At 42.6% G+C, this 16906-nt stretch overlaps 2 protein-coding genes across 2 annotated transcripts in view; both read left to right on the plus strand.

The window, feature by feature from the left end:
• Window positions 1-410: 410 nt before the first annotated feature.
• The window catches only part of LOC109897043 (zinc finger protein OZF-like), a 29061-nt gene continuing 12565 nt past the window's right edge, over window positions 411-16906 (plus strand). The window contains exon 1 of the mRNA XM_020491557.2: window positions 411-483. The gene's annotated coding sequence lies outside the window, so the exon portion shown is untranslated. The remainder of the gene's footprint in view (window positions 484-16906) is intronic.
• Window positions 10784-16602, plus strand: LOC116375301 (uncharacterized protein C4orf54 homolog). The gene has a single exon (XM_031832431.1). The coding sequence runs from the start codon at window positions 11163-11165 to the stop codon at window positions 15318-15320; it is 4158 nt and encodes a 1385-aa protein (XP_031688291.1). The 5' UTR covers window positions 10784-11162; the 3' UTR covers window positions 15321-16602.

Genomic DNA, 16906 nt, shown 5'->3' on the forward strand with positions numbered 1-16906 from the left:
GCCCAGTGGTTTCCATGGCAACGGGGGTCGAAGCCACCTCGGTCTACTTCACGCCATGTGCGTTAGTGCCGTGTTGGTCGAGCAGTCGGTCTCACTATACCTGCTGGGATTGCCCCACAACCCTAGCTATTGGCTAAAGAGCCCTGAAGGGAACAGTCACAGAAGGTAGGTAGTGGCCCAGACTTCACATACTCTCGCAGCCCCAACTACAGACACCTTTGACAGGACTTAAGTGGAATATTAATGAGTAATGAAAATGTTTGGTTTATCATGTGTAATTACAAACGTTATATTTGCTCATTATTGTCATTAAGGCGCATTGTAGATGCAAAGCTCATTTCTAGGCAAGCAGACAAAGTATTTTCTCATCTCATTGACAAAGTAAAAATGATGTGTTTCTGTGTTAGTTCATTGACTGGCTCTTCAACACCACAGAGGGTCCTGAAACTGGACTATCAGAGACCTCCATCAACACAGCCAAAGGTGAGACAAAGCACCACACAAAATAAAAAGTATTGCGACAAAAGGTATCCCACACACTTTTCCCCCAAAAATGAACATTTTATTCTTGTTTACATTGTCCGCATACATGCAAATGTTTTGAACATTGACCATTCTTCTACTTGCTTAGTAACATTTAGTTCCAACCCATCCCTACAGCTGCCTTGCTGGCTCTGAATATGTGTATTGCGGGTGGTATACCAGGGCAGCAGCTGCATATGGGTGGAGCCTCAGAGGTGACCTGGGGGTTAGGGATGGAATTAGAGAGGGAGGAGAAGATGATCTCCCCCACTCTGAGCTGTCCTGCTTAAGACAATCTTATCTACAAATAATACAATTACTCCTAAAGTGATATATCATAAAAGAAGAGATCCATGTCATGTCCTTCTCATCTTCTTATTCCAGTTATCAAGCTGCAGTTTTCTCTCCCTCAGTGAATGCCACACTGTTCCATAAGCACCTAGAAAGACAAAAGGTTGACTCACAGTTGTTCCAGTGCTTGAAAGATTCTTTTCAAACTCTTTTCAATACACAAAATTGACAAAGTGGAAGGTAAAATACAAGTAATGTACAGTATGTAACTTCTGTGATGACTGAGACCATGCAGAGGGGGATAGACAGGGTGTATCGAGCCCACAGCATGGCAAAGGAATCAAATCAAACTTTATTTGTCACATGCGCCTAATACAACAAGTGTAGGTAGACCTTATCGTGAAATGCTTACTTACGAGCCCTAAACCAACAATGCAGTTCAAAAATAGTTAAGAAAATATTTACCAAATAAATACCAAATAAACTAAAGTAAAATATTATAAAAAGTAACACAATAAAATAACAATAACGAGACTATATACATGGGGTACCGGTACCGAGTCAGTGTGCAGGGGTACAGGTTAGTTGAGGTAATCTGTACATGTAAGTGGGGGTGAAGTGACTATACATAGATAATAAACAGCGAGTAGCAGCAGTGTACAAAACAAATGGAGGGGGGCGTGTCAATGTAAATAGTCCGGTGGCCATTTGAATGCATGCCTATCTAACACAGGAGTGCATGGGGTGTATCTGCAAATGTCAGACGCAACCAAACTTAACCCTTTAAGCACCCCCTAGGGTGGTAGACATTTTTGTTTCAACCCAGCACTTACACACCTTATTTTACTAATCTAGAGCTAGGTGAATAGTTGAATCAGGTGTTAAAGCTGGGCTACGACAGAAATGTGCAACCCTTACTTTTATACAATATGTCTTAGTTCCGATTACATAACTTATCTAGAACGTTCCACAGGTAAAACTGGTTTCCTCTGGAACTCCTCTTGACTGATTATCACCACGAACAGTAGGATGTTTCTCTCCATAACCTGGACAAGGAAACTACTGAGACTACTTTTGAGTTCTTTGATTTTGGCATGAACTATTACCACAGGAATCAGTGGGGACATACTGAGCTTTCCGATCTGACAAAGAGCATCACTTATCTCCATTTGTTGCTCGCTCAATCACATACAGACCAATCAGACATGAATTGCTCTATCCTAACCTGTCCAATTTTACCAGATTGGTGAACCAGATTGGTGATCTTCAATTATTGGATGAAGGTTACACTTTGTAGTATTTGAACAGGGCCCAAAATGCAAAGAGTCAGAACACAATATTAGGCTTGGGAGAGGCACACACTTGAACAAACCGTGGCAGAAGGCATCCCTTCTCGATCTCATCAGCGATATGGAAGAGCGCCAGCATGGACAGCATCTGGCATAGACTCATCACAACCTCTACAGCATTGAACGTGTCAGCTCAACCTGGTCTCAGAGCATTTTATATTATTCTGTATGTAAAACCGAGAAACTCCATTTAGTATGATATGTTATGTTTCATATGGTATGTATTAATCTGTGGATGTCCATCACCCATTTTGTTTGATATGTTACCAATTACAATTCACGCACCGTACTTTAAAAAAGTCTCCATCAAAATCCATCAGTTTACGATAGAGATATCTGTTTTTTTGCATTGGATGCGTCTCAATCCACCGCATCCGTCGCACTTCTGTTTGGGCTACAAATGAATGGGAAAGGGGAGACTCTCACAAATATGATGGTGTTCTCTGTTTTGCTCTACGACCCCCACAAGTGTCACGGGACTCGCCTGAAGGTAACTGTTTTAAGATGAATAGAGGTAGTTTAGTACCTACCCCAAAAAAGGGGTTAAATATGTGTAAAAAATAATATATATATATCTATTGTACCAGTCAAAAGCTTGGACACATCTGCTCATTCAAGGATTTTTTGTTGTTGTACTATTTTCTACATTGTAAAGCTATGAAATCAAACTACAAAATAACACATATGCAATCATGTAGTAACCAAAAAGGTTATATTTTAGATTCTTCAAAGTAGCCACCCTTTGCCTTGATGACAGCTTCGCACACTCTTGGCATTCTCTCAACCAGCTTCATGAGGTAGTCACCTGGAATGCATTTCAGTTAACAGGTGTGTCTTGTTAAAGGTTAATTTGTGGAATTTCTTTCCTTCTTAATGCGTTTGATCCAATCAGTTGTCTTGTGACAAGGTAGGGGTGGTATACAGAAGATAGCCCTATTTGGTAAAAGACCAAGTCCATATTATGGGAAGAATAGCTCAAATATGCAAAGTGAAACAACAATCCATCATTACTTTACTCTAAAGAGTGAATACAAACTATACAAAATGTAACATACTGTACTAAATGGAGCGTCTCCGATTTACATACAGAATAATACGAGATTCTCTGAGACCAGGTTGCAACTCTGTATGGATAAACATAGGTCAATGTGTCAATTCAGTGTGTTCAGTCAGTGGTGTTATTGCATGCAATGGAAGAGTGAGCAGACCCATGAATGGGCGAGATAGAAATTGATGTGTCGATGTATGGGGATGCAATAGCTTATGGAACTTGGCACTCCAGTTATGCATATTTTTGCTGGTGTGGGCCAGGGGTTTCAGTAGCAGATTTCTGACTGTCTGTCAGATGTGGAGTTAATGACCTCTAGTGGTTGATTCTGTACATGAGATATTCAAATACAGGTCTTGGGGGGTTTTAAACCTTACTCTACAATCTGGTTTTCAACCTTACCCTGTAAACCAGTGGTTCCCAACCAGGGGTTCTAAGACCCCTGGGGGTACTTGGCCTATCCACAGGGGGTACTTGAGAAGACTCGTGAGACAGTAGGCCTACTGGTAAAATGCACACGAGGGGGTACTTCATGGGTAAAATTCAGTGGTGCTACAGCAACCGAAAAACATTGGCACTGCTGTACACCACCCTGTCTGACTTGATTTGAAGTACTTGAGGTAAAACCATAAACAGTTTTGGTATTTGTTTGGTATTATAAGGATAGCTCATGCAAACATCTCCACAAAGTCAACTTTGGGCTCATAGTGTAGTATGGAATGAATCCATGTGAATAACATGTTGTGCCTCCCCCGCCGTGGGTGTAACAGAAGCCATGCAGCGTGACATGCCAAGGGGTCTGGCCTATAGCTGCAGCCTGCCACTCTGGTACCTCAGGATCGGGGTGAGAACAGCACCCACAGGGTCCAATCAGGGTGGGGTAGGGGTGGTAATGGTGGGGGTTAAGCGTGTGTTAGAACAGAAACACAGGTGGGAGCGACCCTGGATGCCTTGCATGGCGTAGAGTATTGATGACAGCTCACTATATCTTGCATTGCATTTTTGAAAGATACATGCACTTTATTACTGCATAAAAGGGGCATCGGGCAATTTGTATTCTTCGGATCACACTGTCTCATCGACGAGGCTTTAGATTCCCATCATACAAGAAGGTCAAAGTGACACCGGAGAAGTACTCAAGTCCATTCCAAGTTTGCAGTTTTTAGATGCCGGTGTCTCTGTCTGTCCTTGCTCTACCACAGTGCGGTATGAAGAAACGGCTTGTTGAAGGGGGACGTTATGACGCTCTCCACACAATTCCAAACAAAACGACTTCATGTCAATATGACTGCCTAACATGTGATTGATTACTGGTTAGGCTATACTTTATCGTACACTTGACTATTTATTTACCTGATGTTCAATTTGAGAAAGTAGTAAGATAGATATTACATTATAAGTATATAGTCATTACTATTTGATTTGTTTGTGATTCATTAAAATAAGAACTATTTAGCACCATTTGATAGCAGGTATATGTTAAAAACTGTCTTGAAGTCCTCAGACTAAATCAAAGCAAATGTTATTTGTCACGTGAATCCAGCAGGTGTAGACATTACAGTGAAATGCTTACTTACGAGCCCTTAACCAACAATGCAGTTTTAAGAAAATACCCCCCAAAAAAGTAAGAGACAATAATAACAAATAATGAAAGAGCAGCAGTAAATAACAATAGAGGGGCTATATACAGGGGTACCGGTACAGAGTTAATGTTAATGTACATGGGCACCGGTGTCGAGGTAATTGAGGTAATATGTACATGTAAATACAGTTATTAAAGTGACTATGCATAGATAATAACAGAGAGTAGCAGCAGCATTCTTGGGGGGGGGTGGGAGGGGGTGTTCAGGAGTCTTATGGCTTGACAGTAGAAGCTATTTAGGAGCCTCTTGGACCTAGACTTGGAGCTCCGGTACCGCTTGCCATGCGGTAGTAGGGAGAACAGTCTATGACTAGGGTGGCTGGAATTATTGACATTTTTTAGGGCCTTCCTCTGACACCGCCTGGTATAGAGGTCCTGGATGGCATGAAGCTTGGCCCTGGTGATGTACTGGGCCGCACGCACTACCATCTGTAGTGCCCTCTGTAGTGACAGTATAATGGTATTTTAGTAACTGTCAGTTTAGTTCATGATCTTAGAGACAGTATAAGGTCACCCAATCATCATATTCTTAGTAGACAACAACCCTTCTCAAAACGGATTGATAGATGGACCAGGGTCTCATTACGACCACAGGCTCCAGCCCTTAATATAGTTCTCTGTAGACAACCACAGGAGCCTGGTTGCTAACGGACAGCTCTTCAGAGAGCAACAGACCTTGTGCCCCAAGGAGGCCTGGAAAAATACAAGCCAATGAGGTCAGTGTTGTCAGGGCAGGCGACTAAAGAGAGGCCCAGTGTCCGCTCAGATCTCCCAGCCAACCAAACCGCTACCAATGTTTTCCATTGCCTCCCAACTTAACCCTAGACTTAGAGGTATGTGGACTTTGTGAGATGGGATCGATCCATGGTAATTCAGGAAATTCATTGAAATTCCAATTCAAGAACGGAGAAATCCCATGTCGAAAATGCTGATTGAAGTAACTATCAATCACCATTCAAGTCCAAAGGATATTCTTATCACCCACACAACATAGGGTCCAGTAGCAGGTTCCATACCCCCATGCCAGGGTCCATATCAGATAACCTTTACACCTAGTATCTACCCTTTCTTTGGGAATCCCCTGTCCAGCTCCAGCCCTAACCCCATTGGCTGACTGGCTGATAAATACATAGTAACAGATGGTGAAGCGGTCAGACTCCCACTGCCCCATTCACCAGGCCTCCTCTGGAGCCTTGCAGGCTGCCTTTATTAGCTACTAAGAAGATCTGTTGCCTTGCCTCCAGATAGCTGCTAGATTTTACTGGGCATTTCACAAGACATCTTAGCTCTTGTACTGACCAATAGCAGAGCGTAACCAGAGTATAGGTCCTAAAAATTGTCAAAGACTCCAGCCACCCTAGTCATAGACTGTTCTCTCTGATACTGCACGGCAAGCGGTACCAGAGCACCAAGTCTAGGTCCAAGAGGCTTCTAAACAGCTTCTAACCCCAAGCCATAAGACTCCTGAATATCTAGTCAAATGGCTACCCAGACTATTTGCATTGATCCCCCCCACCTCTTTTACATCGCTGCTACTCTCTGTTGTTATCATCTACGCATAGTCACTTTAATAACTCTACCCACATGTACATATTACCTCAAATAACCGGTGCAACCGCACATTGACTCTGTACCGGTACCCCCCTGTATATAGTCTCGCTACTGTTATTTTACTGCTGCTCTTTAATCACTTTACTTTAATTTCTTATTCTTATCCGTATATTTTTATTTTTTGTTTTTTTTGTTTATTTCTATTTTAAATGTAAAATATCTATCTATATATATTATGTAACTGCATTGCTGGTTAGGGGCTCGTAAGTAAGCATTTCACTGTGAGGTTGTATTCGGGGCATGTGACTAAGAACATTTGAATTGATGTGCTTTAACTAAATCCATTGGGGTGAATACAGTACTGTGCTGAATACCTTGAGGAAGTAAGTAATTGCTATAATAATCACCTTGGAAATGTCTATAGTGACGTTGTACACAGTGAATACGCATTGTACAGTGAATATAGAGTGTTTGGATGTGGTGGACATACACGTTATGGGTTCTGTGTATAAAAAAAATGCAAAGTAATAGATCATACCAAATCACTGATCCAGTGGAAGTCTGCAGTGTGTGTATTGGTGAGGGATTGGGCATGTGCAGCCAGGTCACCCGTGATACAAGTCAATATTAGACGTCCATCTATGTCTGAGTATGTTGGGAGATGACGTGGAAACCGGCCACTAGGACAGCAGTGAGCTCTGTTACCTTCAAGTAGGTTTTGGAAAGCATCTGACTCTGATTCCAAAGGTTGCAAGTTCAAATGTAGAGATTAAAAGTTGTTTTTTAGATTTTTTTTTTAAGCCTATCCCAAACCTTAACCCTTACCTTAGTCATTCGGAGTAAATGCCTAACCTTAAGATTTCTGAGTTAATGCCTAAATTTAACCCTAAACTTAAAAATTCTGAGTTCATGCCTTAACTTAACCTTAAACACTTTGAAATTTGACATTTGCAACAGCTTTGAAATTTGACATTTGAGAAACATGGACAAATGTCTAATTCTGACGTGAGACTGTGAGAGCTAGTTGGTGTGTGAGTGTGTGTATTCTTGTCATCCACCCGCAGAGGACTTGGAACCATTTACGATTAATGGCCGACATGATTTAACACCTGCTGTTTTGATATGGGCTCCAAAGGTAACTGTATCTACTCCTCAGGACTTGCACAGACCAGACCAACTGTCTAAAATAGCCCTCTAAATGTACCCTGTTTCAGTGCAACTGTCTAAAATAGCCCTCTAAATGTACCCTGTTTCAGTGGGAGAAGGAAGGTTTAGCCTTGGTCACAGCATGGAATGGTGTTTTTAAATGCAAGGGGTCATCATAGATAGACAGTGAGGTCTTGGTACTAGACAAACAGACAAACAAGTGACAGATATACAGAAAGACAGATAGGCAGACAGACAGAAATATACAGATGGATGAAACCATTTGGATTATGCAACGGGGGCCCGGAGTTATTCGGATGCAAGTGGCCCTGACATAACTGAGGCTCAGCCCACTTTTTGTCTCTTTCCTGGGGGTCGGGTACCTCTCTGGTTACCTAGGCTGCGCTTAGACAGGCAGCCCAATTCTGATGATTTTCCATTAATTGGTCTTTTGACCAATCACAACAGATTTTTTTCACAACTGATCTGATTGGTCAAAAGACCAATTAGTGAAGAAAATATCAGAATTGGGCTGCCTGTGTCCACACAACCATAGATACCCTTTCTATATGACACTGTTGGCAGGCATTGCCCTGCGGAGCCATGGGGATTTTACAACATGGGCCTCCTTGTTGGATGCCTATCCTGACTCCTCAATGGCAACTTTGCTCTGATTGCTCATGGGCCTTTTCAATTGATAGATTATTTTCCTTTCCTTCTTCCCTTAAGGTTATCACTGATCAAACAGAATTGGAAAAAGAAGTGCATGTTTGCATTAAAGCTATTATCCGGTTATGGGATGTAACAAAAGATGGCTTGTAACAGAACGTGAGTCATGGTGAATCAGATCAGTGAGATTTGTGTCGTGCTGAGTACAGGATCTTAATTTGAGCCAGTTTGCTACAGCAGAAACGTAATCCTGCAGCAACAATAAATGTGAATTATTATGTGGATTATAATGGACATTTTTTGTAGGGGTTGATACATTTTATGTAAGGACAAATCAAGTCTGAAATTTGAATGTGGGAAATTACAAATTTAGAAGCCTTTTTAAACTTTCGACACACTACAAATTTGCATTTCCTGCTGTGGAAGGAAATTCTCATCAACAAAATAGTGATCAAATTAAGATCCTACATCTGCAGGGCGGCGGGCTGGTCGTGATATGACCAGTGCTGTAAGTCTTGGCAGGGGTGTGTCTCTCCAGTACGAGTCTTGGCAGGGGATGTGTCTCTCCAGTATGAGTCTGCAGATGTTGAATCTCAGAATGGAGTGTTGATCATTTCTGGTCGTCAACACTGTCTGTCACAGGGTGAACACGCACAGATGCACACACACACACGCACACAGATGCATACACACACAGATGGATACACACACACACACACACAGGGCACTATTAAATCTAAACCAGTCTCCGGGTCCAAAAAGTGAAAAATGGTGCTCTTCCACATCAGGATACAGTACACAATACAGTATATCACTATCTACCATGTGGTAACATGTGATCAAACTATTTATGAAGCAGACCTACACACTACACACAGTGCTCCAGGTTGAAGTTTCCCCTAGGTACAGATCTAGGATCACCTTCCCCCTCCTCCAATCCTAACCTTAACCACATGGGGGAAATGCAAAACTGATCCAAGATCAGCTTCTAGTGGCGACATCACCCTACTCCCCATCATGCACTTTTATGAGACACTGATAACAGATTATCAGATTGATATGAACAAGAGAAACATATCAGTGTTTAGTGAGGCCAGGTGATACCATGTCCTGTTTGTACAATCAGGGGCACTGTGCCTATTTGCCCTGTGAGTAGCTGCTCACTAACAGCCCATAGCTCATACCTAGAGCCCTACAGAGCCATTACCAAACACATTAATCATCTAGAGAAATTGCATATAGCAATATTGGTGTATAATCGATAACTCTTGACTTAATTCTAAAGGACACTGTCATAATACTGTCAAGTCATAAACTCAGGGCGACTTACATATATGACTGTCATACATAAATAACTGCTTGTATCATGACTTACGTATATTTCCGTGTATGTGCAGCAGCTCTCATGACTGTTGATGTCCACATGTCATTATTATGAGTATTAAGATAAAGTCTTTATCATCAATACATTTGCTACTATCTTTAATTTCACTAGATGAAAGAAAAGTTATTCTTGGCACTTTTTAAACGTTTTATTTATGACTTGGTCAACAAGACATAAAGTTTCGAGCAGGAAATATATTTGCACCAAACAAGTGCCAATCAAATGTAGTCTAATTCTGAAATTGAAAGTAACCCTATAATTAAAAAATTCAGCATGTGATGCATAGCGAATTATCTTCGATTCCGAGTGAGATACGGTATGCATAACAGTTAATATTGCGAGCTTATTTGCATGTGATTTGACGGAGGCGGTCCTAAGGAGCTGTCTACTACCACGGTTGTGCTAAAACAATCCATTCTGAAAAGGTGGCTTTGAAGCAGAACACAGCAAAAAAATATATATATATTATGACAATCAGTACCTTAAAATTCTATCTAACCCTAATTTGATACATTATGAGTCATATTACATATCAAGAGACATTTGTGTCTATGTATAACTTTACAAAATACGTTTATAAATGTGATTTTATGGAAAATAAGATTTTAAGTGTTACATTTCATGATTTAATACATTGCCTGTAATGACTGTCATTAGCCTTACGCAGTGCGATTATTTATCAACACAAATCACTAGGCCTATTCAATGACTCTGAAAGTAGTGAATAAAAAATAGAGCAGGTTATTGAGATGCAACCGTGTGTAATCACCATCGCCTGTGTGTATTGCAAAACATTACTGTCTTATTGTGGCATGTGCCTACAAGCAACGCTCACAACATGACTATCCTATTCCCAGTGACACGCATCTCAATTATCATGTGGCTTAAACCACTGTGCGTGAAAGTGTGATAATACCCAGACACTTTTTACAAGCATTTATATTAAGCTCAAAATAACTCCCATCACTTGTGGACGAGGCAGCTGATGATTTGTTTGCTGGGTGGAATGTATGTGGAGACAGTCTCCCTTGTCTGCCGTGTGAAACAAAACACGCCGCACATAACAACCGACGTTTAAAATAGCCGTTTTATAATTTCGTCACCATTTCTATGTTTGTGTTCTAGCATGTATTTTAAGAAGGGCAGAAACGGGTCCGTCTCCACACAGAATGCCACCTCTGTTCAACTCCCGTTCAGGCTTGGAGTTGGAGCAAATACATCCATTATAGTAGGCCTAGCTTAATGCGTTAATTTTGTTCACGCCTGTAAAAGCGCACACCGGTTCGTAAATAGCTCGTCATTTTTAGATGCTTTGCTGACAATGGCTATGAGTTAGAATATCTGGAGTACCGGCGTGTCCAATGGCCTCCGGAGTGACAGTCCCGAGCGCAGCTGTCGGCCAGAGGCTAGCGCACAGCAATACCTCCACTAGGAGCCTGTGGTTGGTTCTCTGGACATCAGGGAGTGAAATGGGAAATCCTGGGGACTTCTATCTCTATTGTTTATTTTCTATCCCATGCCAAATGTAAAATTGCCAGCATACAAGGTGTGCGTAACGCAATGGAAACAATGGACGCGCCCGAGAAGAATCTAACACACCCAAAGGACACCGATGTGTTAAAAAAGCGCATACCCGATAGCAAGGATACCACTGGGACGGAAGATGAATCGAAGTACGTTGAATTGAACGATTTACTTGATTTGGATACAGACGGAACGAAAACTGTCAACGTTTCTGTCACCAGTGAAGGAAGCCAAATGGCGATTGACGCGGGCAACTGGGAGTCGAGCACAGAAGAAGAAACTGCTGGATACGGAGACATGGCGAGTAAGATGACTGATCATATCAACAGTGACACATTTAAGGAGGATATTGTCGCAAAGAAGTGTGCCAAGGGCTATCTATCCGGGTTTCTTGGAACTGCCTGTTGCTCCAAGGTTACTATTCTGAATGAAAACATTATGGCCAGCACCGAATCACAACGAGACGTTGGTAATGGAGCGCACACCCGAGATTTTACCCCCAAAGAGGACGCAGAAAATACACCTGTTTATGAACAAAATGATAATGAAGATTTACAATACACTGACATGTTAAGCGAGCAAAGTGAATCGGGTGATGACGTGAGCTTGGTGCTGTCCGGTGATTGTGATGATTGCGCGCCTTGCAGTAAGAAGGATGAGTCTCATTACATAACCTCGCACGAGATCCAGCTCTCCGAGCTTTCAGATCACGATGTCGACTATGATATCGAGCAGGGTTGGGATGATAACCAGGTCTACTCTTTTGTCGATTATGCTGCTTTTGACGGTGATGGAACGAAGGCAGGAAGAGAGGAGAGGGTGAAAAGCAATCAGGGTCTGGCTAATAGAGGACCAGCAGTCAGCACTAAGATGGAAAGTGATCTCGGTGACGGTGACAAGTGCGCCATCTCAGAGAAAGGTCTGTCAAAGAACCAAAATAATGTTGCAGGGCAGATCCACCTGTCAATCAAAACGACTTCCCGAGTTATAAATAAGCCTAGCAACGTCCAAGAAAATCTAAATAATCTTTATTGTGCCAAGCACGCCGCAGACATGAGTCGCTATGTTTTTAGAGGAACTGGGGATGCAAATACGGAGAAATTCTGTGATAGTGCTAAGTGTTGTATTGCCTCCCCCGGACGCTTGCACATTGGTGGCAAATTAAAAGGGAAAGATGTTAACGACTATTCGAGCGGAGCATCCAGCGCCTTCAGTGATCTTGACGACGCCGATAAGGAAGTGGGCAACTTGACTGCCAGAGCGTTCAAGAGTTTAGCATACCCTTATTTCGATGCCATCAATTTCAGCACCTCCAGCGAGTCCTCCACCTCCGAGCTGGGGGTGAACAGGTGGTCAACTTTTGTTGACCTTAAATATGGCAACATGAACATGTATCAGAGACAGGGACCGAATAAAGGGTTTAATAAACGTTCTACGTCATCCTCTGAAATTGCTAAGGTTAAAGACAATAAAGGTTATAAGGGTTTGGTATTGGCTAATACTAAACCGCACACGAACAAGCTCTTTGCTTTGAATGGTGCCCTTTCTGGTCACTATAACCCATCTTCCGCAGCAAAGAAATGTGAGTTTACGGGGGAATTTGGGCAGGGGCACAGTGGGATAATTACGATCACAGAAACATTAAATGTTTGTTGTAATGTCACATCCGGGATGTCTGGGAGTGAAAGGCGCTCAAAATGTGCAAAAAACGCAACCGGATCACGTTCCACAGATGAAGTTACCAACACATTGCCAAGCAGCCAGGGGAGTGAGAACAGGAAGCAACCATGTAATGCAGGGGAAACCATGGAAGACACACACAAGAAAGCAACATTAGCCTCGAGCCTTCTTAAAAATGTAATTTCTAAGAAAATGCAGTTTGAGCAGGAGCGTAAAATGGAGAGGGGGGAGATAAGCGAGCCCTATCACGCGCCATCTCCCTTTCTCAAACAAGAGCCCGAAATTACGCACAGGGAGAGGGATAGGACTACACCAAAGGAGTCTAAGGATTTTCAAAGGCAGAACTCGAAATACTCAGAGGCGAGTTCTGACCTAACTATTGTTTGTGTGGATGAATTAGGGGATTTAGTGGACACCAGCTCATGCGATGCCAAAGACGACTGTCGGAGACAAGACAGTTTAATTATTGCATCAGAAACTAATTTAGAGTCGACAAATGAAGTAGGAATCGATACTAAAATAGGAGCATTCGAAGCGTCCAAAAGCACGCTGCTTCGAAGTCAAAATAGCGCATTCAGATCCTGGAGGGACGGTGAGCTAGAGTTTCAAAAGGAACATAAAAACGATAAAACTCCAGAGGAGAAACCGTCTTCGTCCACCGACAACCAGGGGGAAACGGACTTGTACACCGATCCAGGCAACAGTAAACTTACCAAAATGACACATTTGCTTGTGCCAAATATTCAACTACTACTATCCAATGAGATAGAAGTTTCAAAACCCCTGCCGACTATGAATTATTTAACCCGCGCGCCCGCGGATCAAGGAGAGGAAGGTGTGAAGTTGCGCACCAACAACGTCGCGGATCCTAGAAGTATTGTAACATCTACATCGCCGGAAATTAAAATCAGTTTACGAAGTGTAAAAGAAAACAAAGGCGACCCTTTCAACGTTGCAAAGCTGGTGCCTCCCAATATAGGCTGTAACTCAGTCAAACTGATAAAGGCAGGAGACGAGTCCAGGTGCCAAGCGCTCGCTACGGCATTGAAGGGTGAGTCTTCCGAAAAAGTACCACACTTCATGGTCAGAGACATACGAGACCACAGGGCTAAGCTGCAAACACCTATACACAAAGTTAGAGATGTGCGTAAATTGGGTAAAAGTTCTTATCACTTTGTGTCTTTGGATAATAACGTTACCGCCGGCGACTTTCACTCAGATCAGAAACTTTCCAAAAATGGATCTTATGGAAACCCTTCGTCGCTTCCCCCCATCAAAATAAAGTATCAGTCAGTGAATACCAATAGCAATGTGAATGGGAAGCAATCTGTAAATCAAACAGAGAATTCTACATTTAAACTCAACGAGGATTCATTTGAAGTTTTCAGGTCATCACCCCAGCAAGAGGCGGCCAAAAGCGGCATCCGACGATCGTCAGGGAGAGTGCCATTAGGCAATACAAAACAACTGAAAGGTGATTCGTCCGAATGCCCCATTGGACTTCTAATTGAAACCAGCACAGCTTCTATAAGACATGAGAAAACACTGGACATCGGTGACAAGACAAAACCTGAGTCTAAATTGTCCAACCTGGCTGCATTCGAGAAATTACAGGATGCAGTCAAAACCATGGAGCAGTTGTATGTTTTTGATAGAAATGAGTGGAAGAGGAAATCCAAGCCACCCTCTATATTATCAGACAGTCATGCGCTCTCTCTCATATCCAGCAAGGAGGATGGGTCAGAGAAGGAGGGAGGGAATGTGGCCAATGAGGGAGCAAGGGAGAGGTTGAGAGAAAGGGAAAGGGCCAACAGTATGGAGGCAGACAGGCCCGTCCAGTTCAGCAGAGCCTCTGCCGAGCCCGAAAACTGCCTCACTATCCCCGTCAAGTCTCACGACACCAGCGCCAAGCAAGCCGCCGTGTCTGCCGGCGGTGGCTATGAGAATACAGCCATTTATACCTTCGCCACCACAGGCGTCAAGACCCAGACCCAGACGGCCAGCCCACCTGGTCATGGTGGCGCCCGGAAGCAGGAAGAGACCCGACAGTCTCCACAGAAACGCTCCACCATCGTCATGGATATGAGAGCCCAGGACACGTTAACCGCCATGATCTACCACATGCCCATGGCTCAAAGCATGGCGTCTGCCCAACTTCAGATGCACTGCTTCTCCCCGGCCATGGCCCCACATGCCGTGCCCCACACTCAGAGAAAGATGCTCTTTGACCCCAGCACAGGGAACTACTACCTGGTGGACACCCCTGTCCAGCCAGCCACCTGCCGCCTCTTCGACCCCGAGACGGGACAGTACGTAGAAGTGCCCATCTCCCAGCAGCCCATGTCCCCCATGCCCATGTCCATGCCCCAAATAACGCCCGTGCCCATTTCCATGCCCGTCTTGCCCTTAGCCCTGAGTCCCAGATTCTACGGCCCCACCTACACGATCTACCCAGGTTTCATGCCCGCCATTCCCGGCATTCCCCCCCCTGATCCCCACAAGGATGTGCCTTAGACCGCTGCACCACTCAGGAGGCCCGCTATAATTTTTCTATTGAAAATGAATGAGCCATTGTCTTGAATACAAATTGCGCAATATCTGGTTTGGTTTGCTATACAGTACTTATACTGAAATGAGTATGTTGTTGCCTGTTTATTCTGAGTATGTTTATTACTGAAATGTCATTAAGTGTTGAGAATTTTGCCCTGTCACATTTAAGTGCTCTTAATATACAGTAGGTAAGAGGTGAATGTTTAGACATTTCATAAGAACACAAGGTATGCAGTGAGGAAAGTATTATCAATTTTTATTGTTTTTATAGTAACCGGGACAGAGCAATCTCACATTGATGAACTGAAGTGTGTTTTGGAAATATTTTCTTTCCAGACCCCTATACAGTATATGCAAGCATATTACTGTTCTATATTGATGTGTATAGCAAACCACATGCTTTCGGAACTGCTGGCCAGTCCATCTGTCTCCCTTTATGAGTATGTTTTGGGATTGCTATTTGATATTTCTTATGCAGGATAACCCACTGACACAATTTAGGGCTCTATTCAATCCGTATCGCGGAAGTTCAGCGTTACAGCATGATTTAAATTAAAAGACAATGTTCCCACGTTAGAGAGACTGCATTCAATGTCGGCTCAATCAGAAATTACCTTTACGTTTCTATCGCGCAATCTGAAACGCTTCAGCAATCCAGATTGAATAGAGCCCGTACTTTTATAATTTTTACTTGTCTTCGTAAATTAAACATTGCTCTGTGAAAAAAAAATACAATTAATTTGCAGCAGTGGAATGTTTCAGGGTTGTCTAGGGCTGGATGTTTTGTAACCCGGTACACTTTATAGGTTTTGTTGGATAAAAAAAAGGTGTCAAAATCTTTTGGAGGTGCCATTGTGAAGGGAAGTGTGTGTGCTAACAATTGGACAGAAGGACTAGAGAATGTTGAGGGTATGCACAAAGTCTAAAAATAATGGTTGAAAGAAAGAAGAAAAAAATAACATTTGTGTCTTTTAAATATGGAGATCTCCTTCCACCTGACCTTATGGATGTAGAACATGAGGGAAAAAGAAAAGATTCAGATGATTTTTTTTGTGAAGTAGCAAAGGAATATAATTGGCCTCTACTGGCCACAGGAAATGTAGATAACCAGTGTCAGTTAAAGAAAACAAACACAGCACAGAATACTTTATGGCGTAAAATATGTTGCTACTGCGAATGAATGTGTTTTTGCAAGCAGATATACATTTTGAGAGTTGTTCAATAAATTTGAAATAGTTTTCCAGAACTTGTTCTATTTTTCTTATTTCTTTATTTTATATACAGAACAGAACACATATGTTGTAGTGAGTTTGACTTTAAAGGGGGGGTGGACATTTTTGTCTTTCTAGCGGGCATGACTAGCGGGCATGACTGAAGCCAAAAGAGAGTTGTCTTGGGTGTGGGTTGATGTGGATGTTTCTTGGTCGTGTAGTTGCCATTCAATCACATCAAACAAGGGCAGTAGTGAGTAGTGACAGCGAGGTAAACTAAGCTAGCTTTGCTATGGAGAGAAGTTTTGAAGTTGAGGACTTCTCTCCTCCCTTACGAAA

This window comes from Oncorhynchus kisutch, linkage group LG9, assembly GCF_002021735.2.
Source record: "Oncorhynchus kisutch isolate 150728-3 linkage group LG9, Okis_V2, whole genome shotgun sequence".
Classification (NCBI taxonomy): Eukaryota; Metazoa; Chordata; class Actinopteri; order Salmoniformes; family Salmonidae; genus Oncorhynchus; species Oncorhynchus kisutch.

Excerpts from the sequence above, each read along its gene's own strand:
- LOC116375301 (XM_031832431.1), top strand. The coding sequence starts at position 11,163 with ATGGAAACAATGGACGCGCCCGAGAAGAATCTAACACACCCAAAGGAC.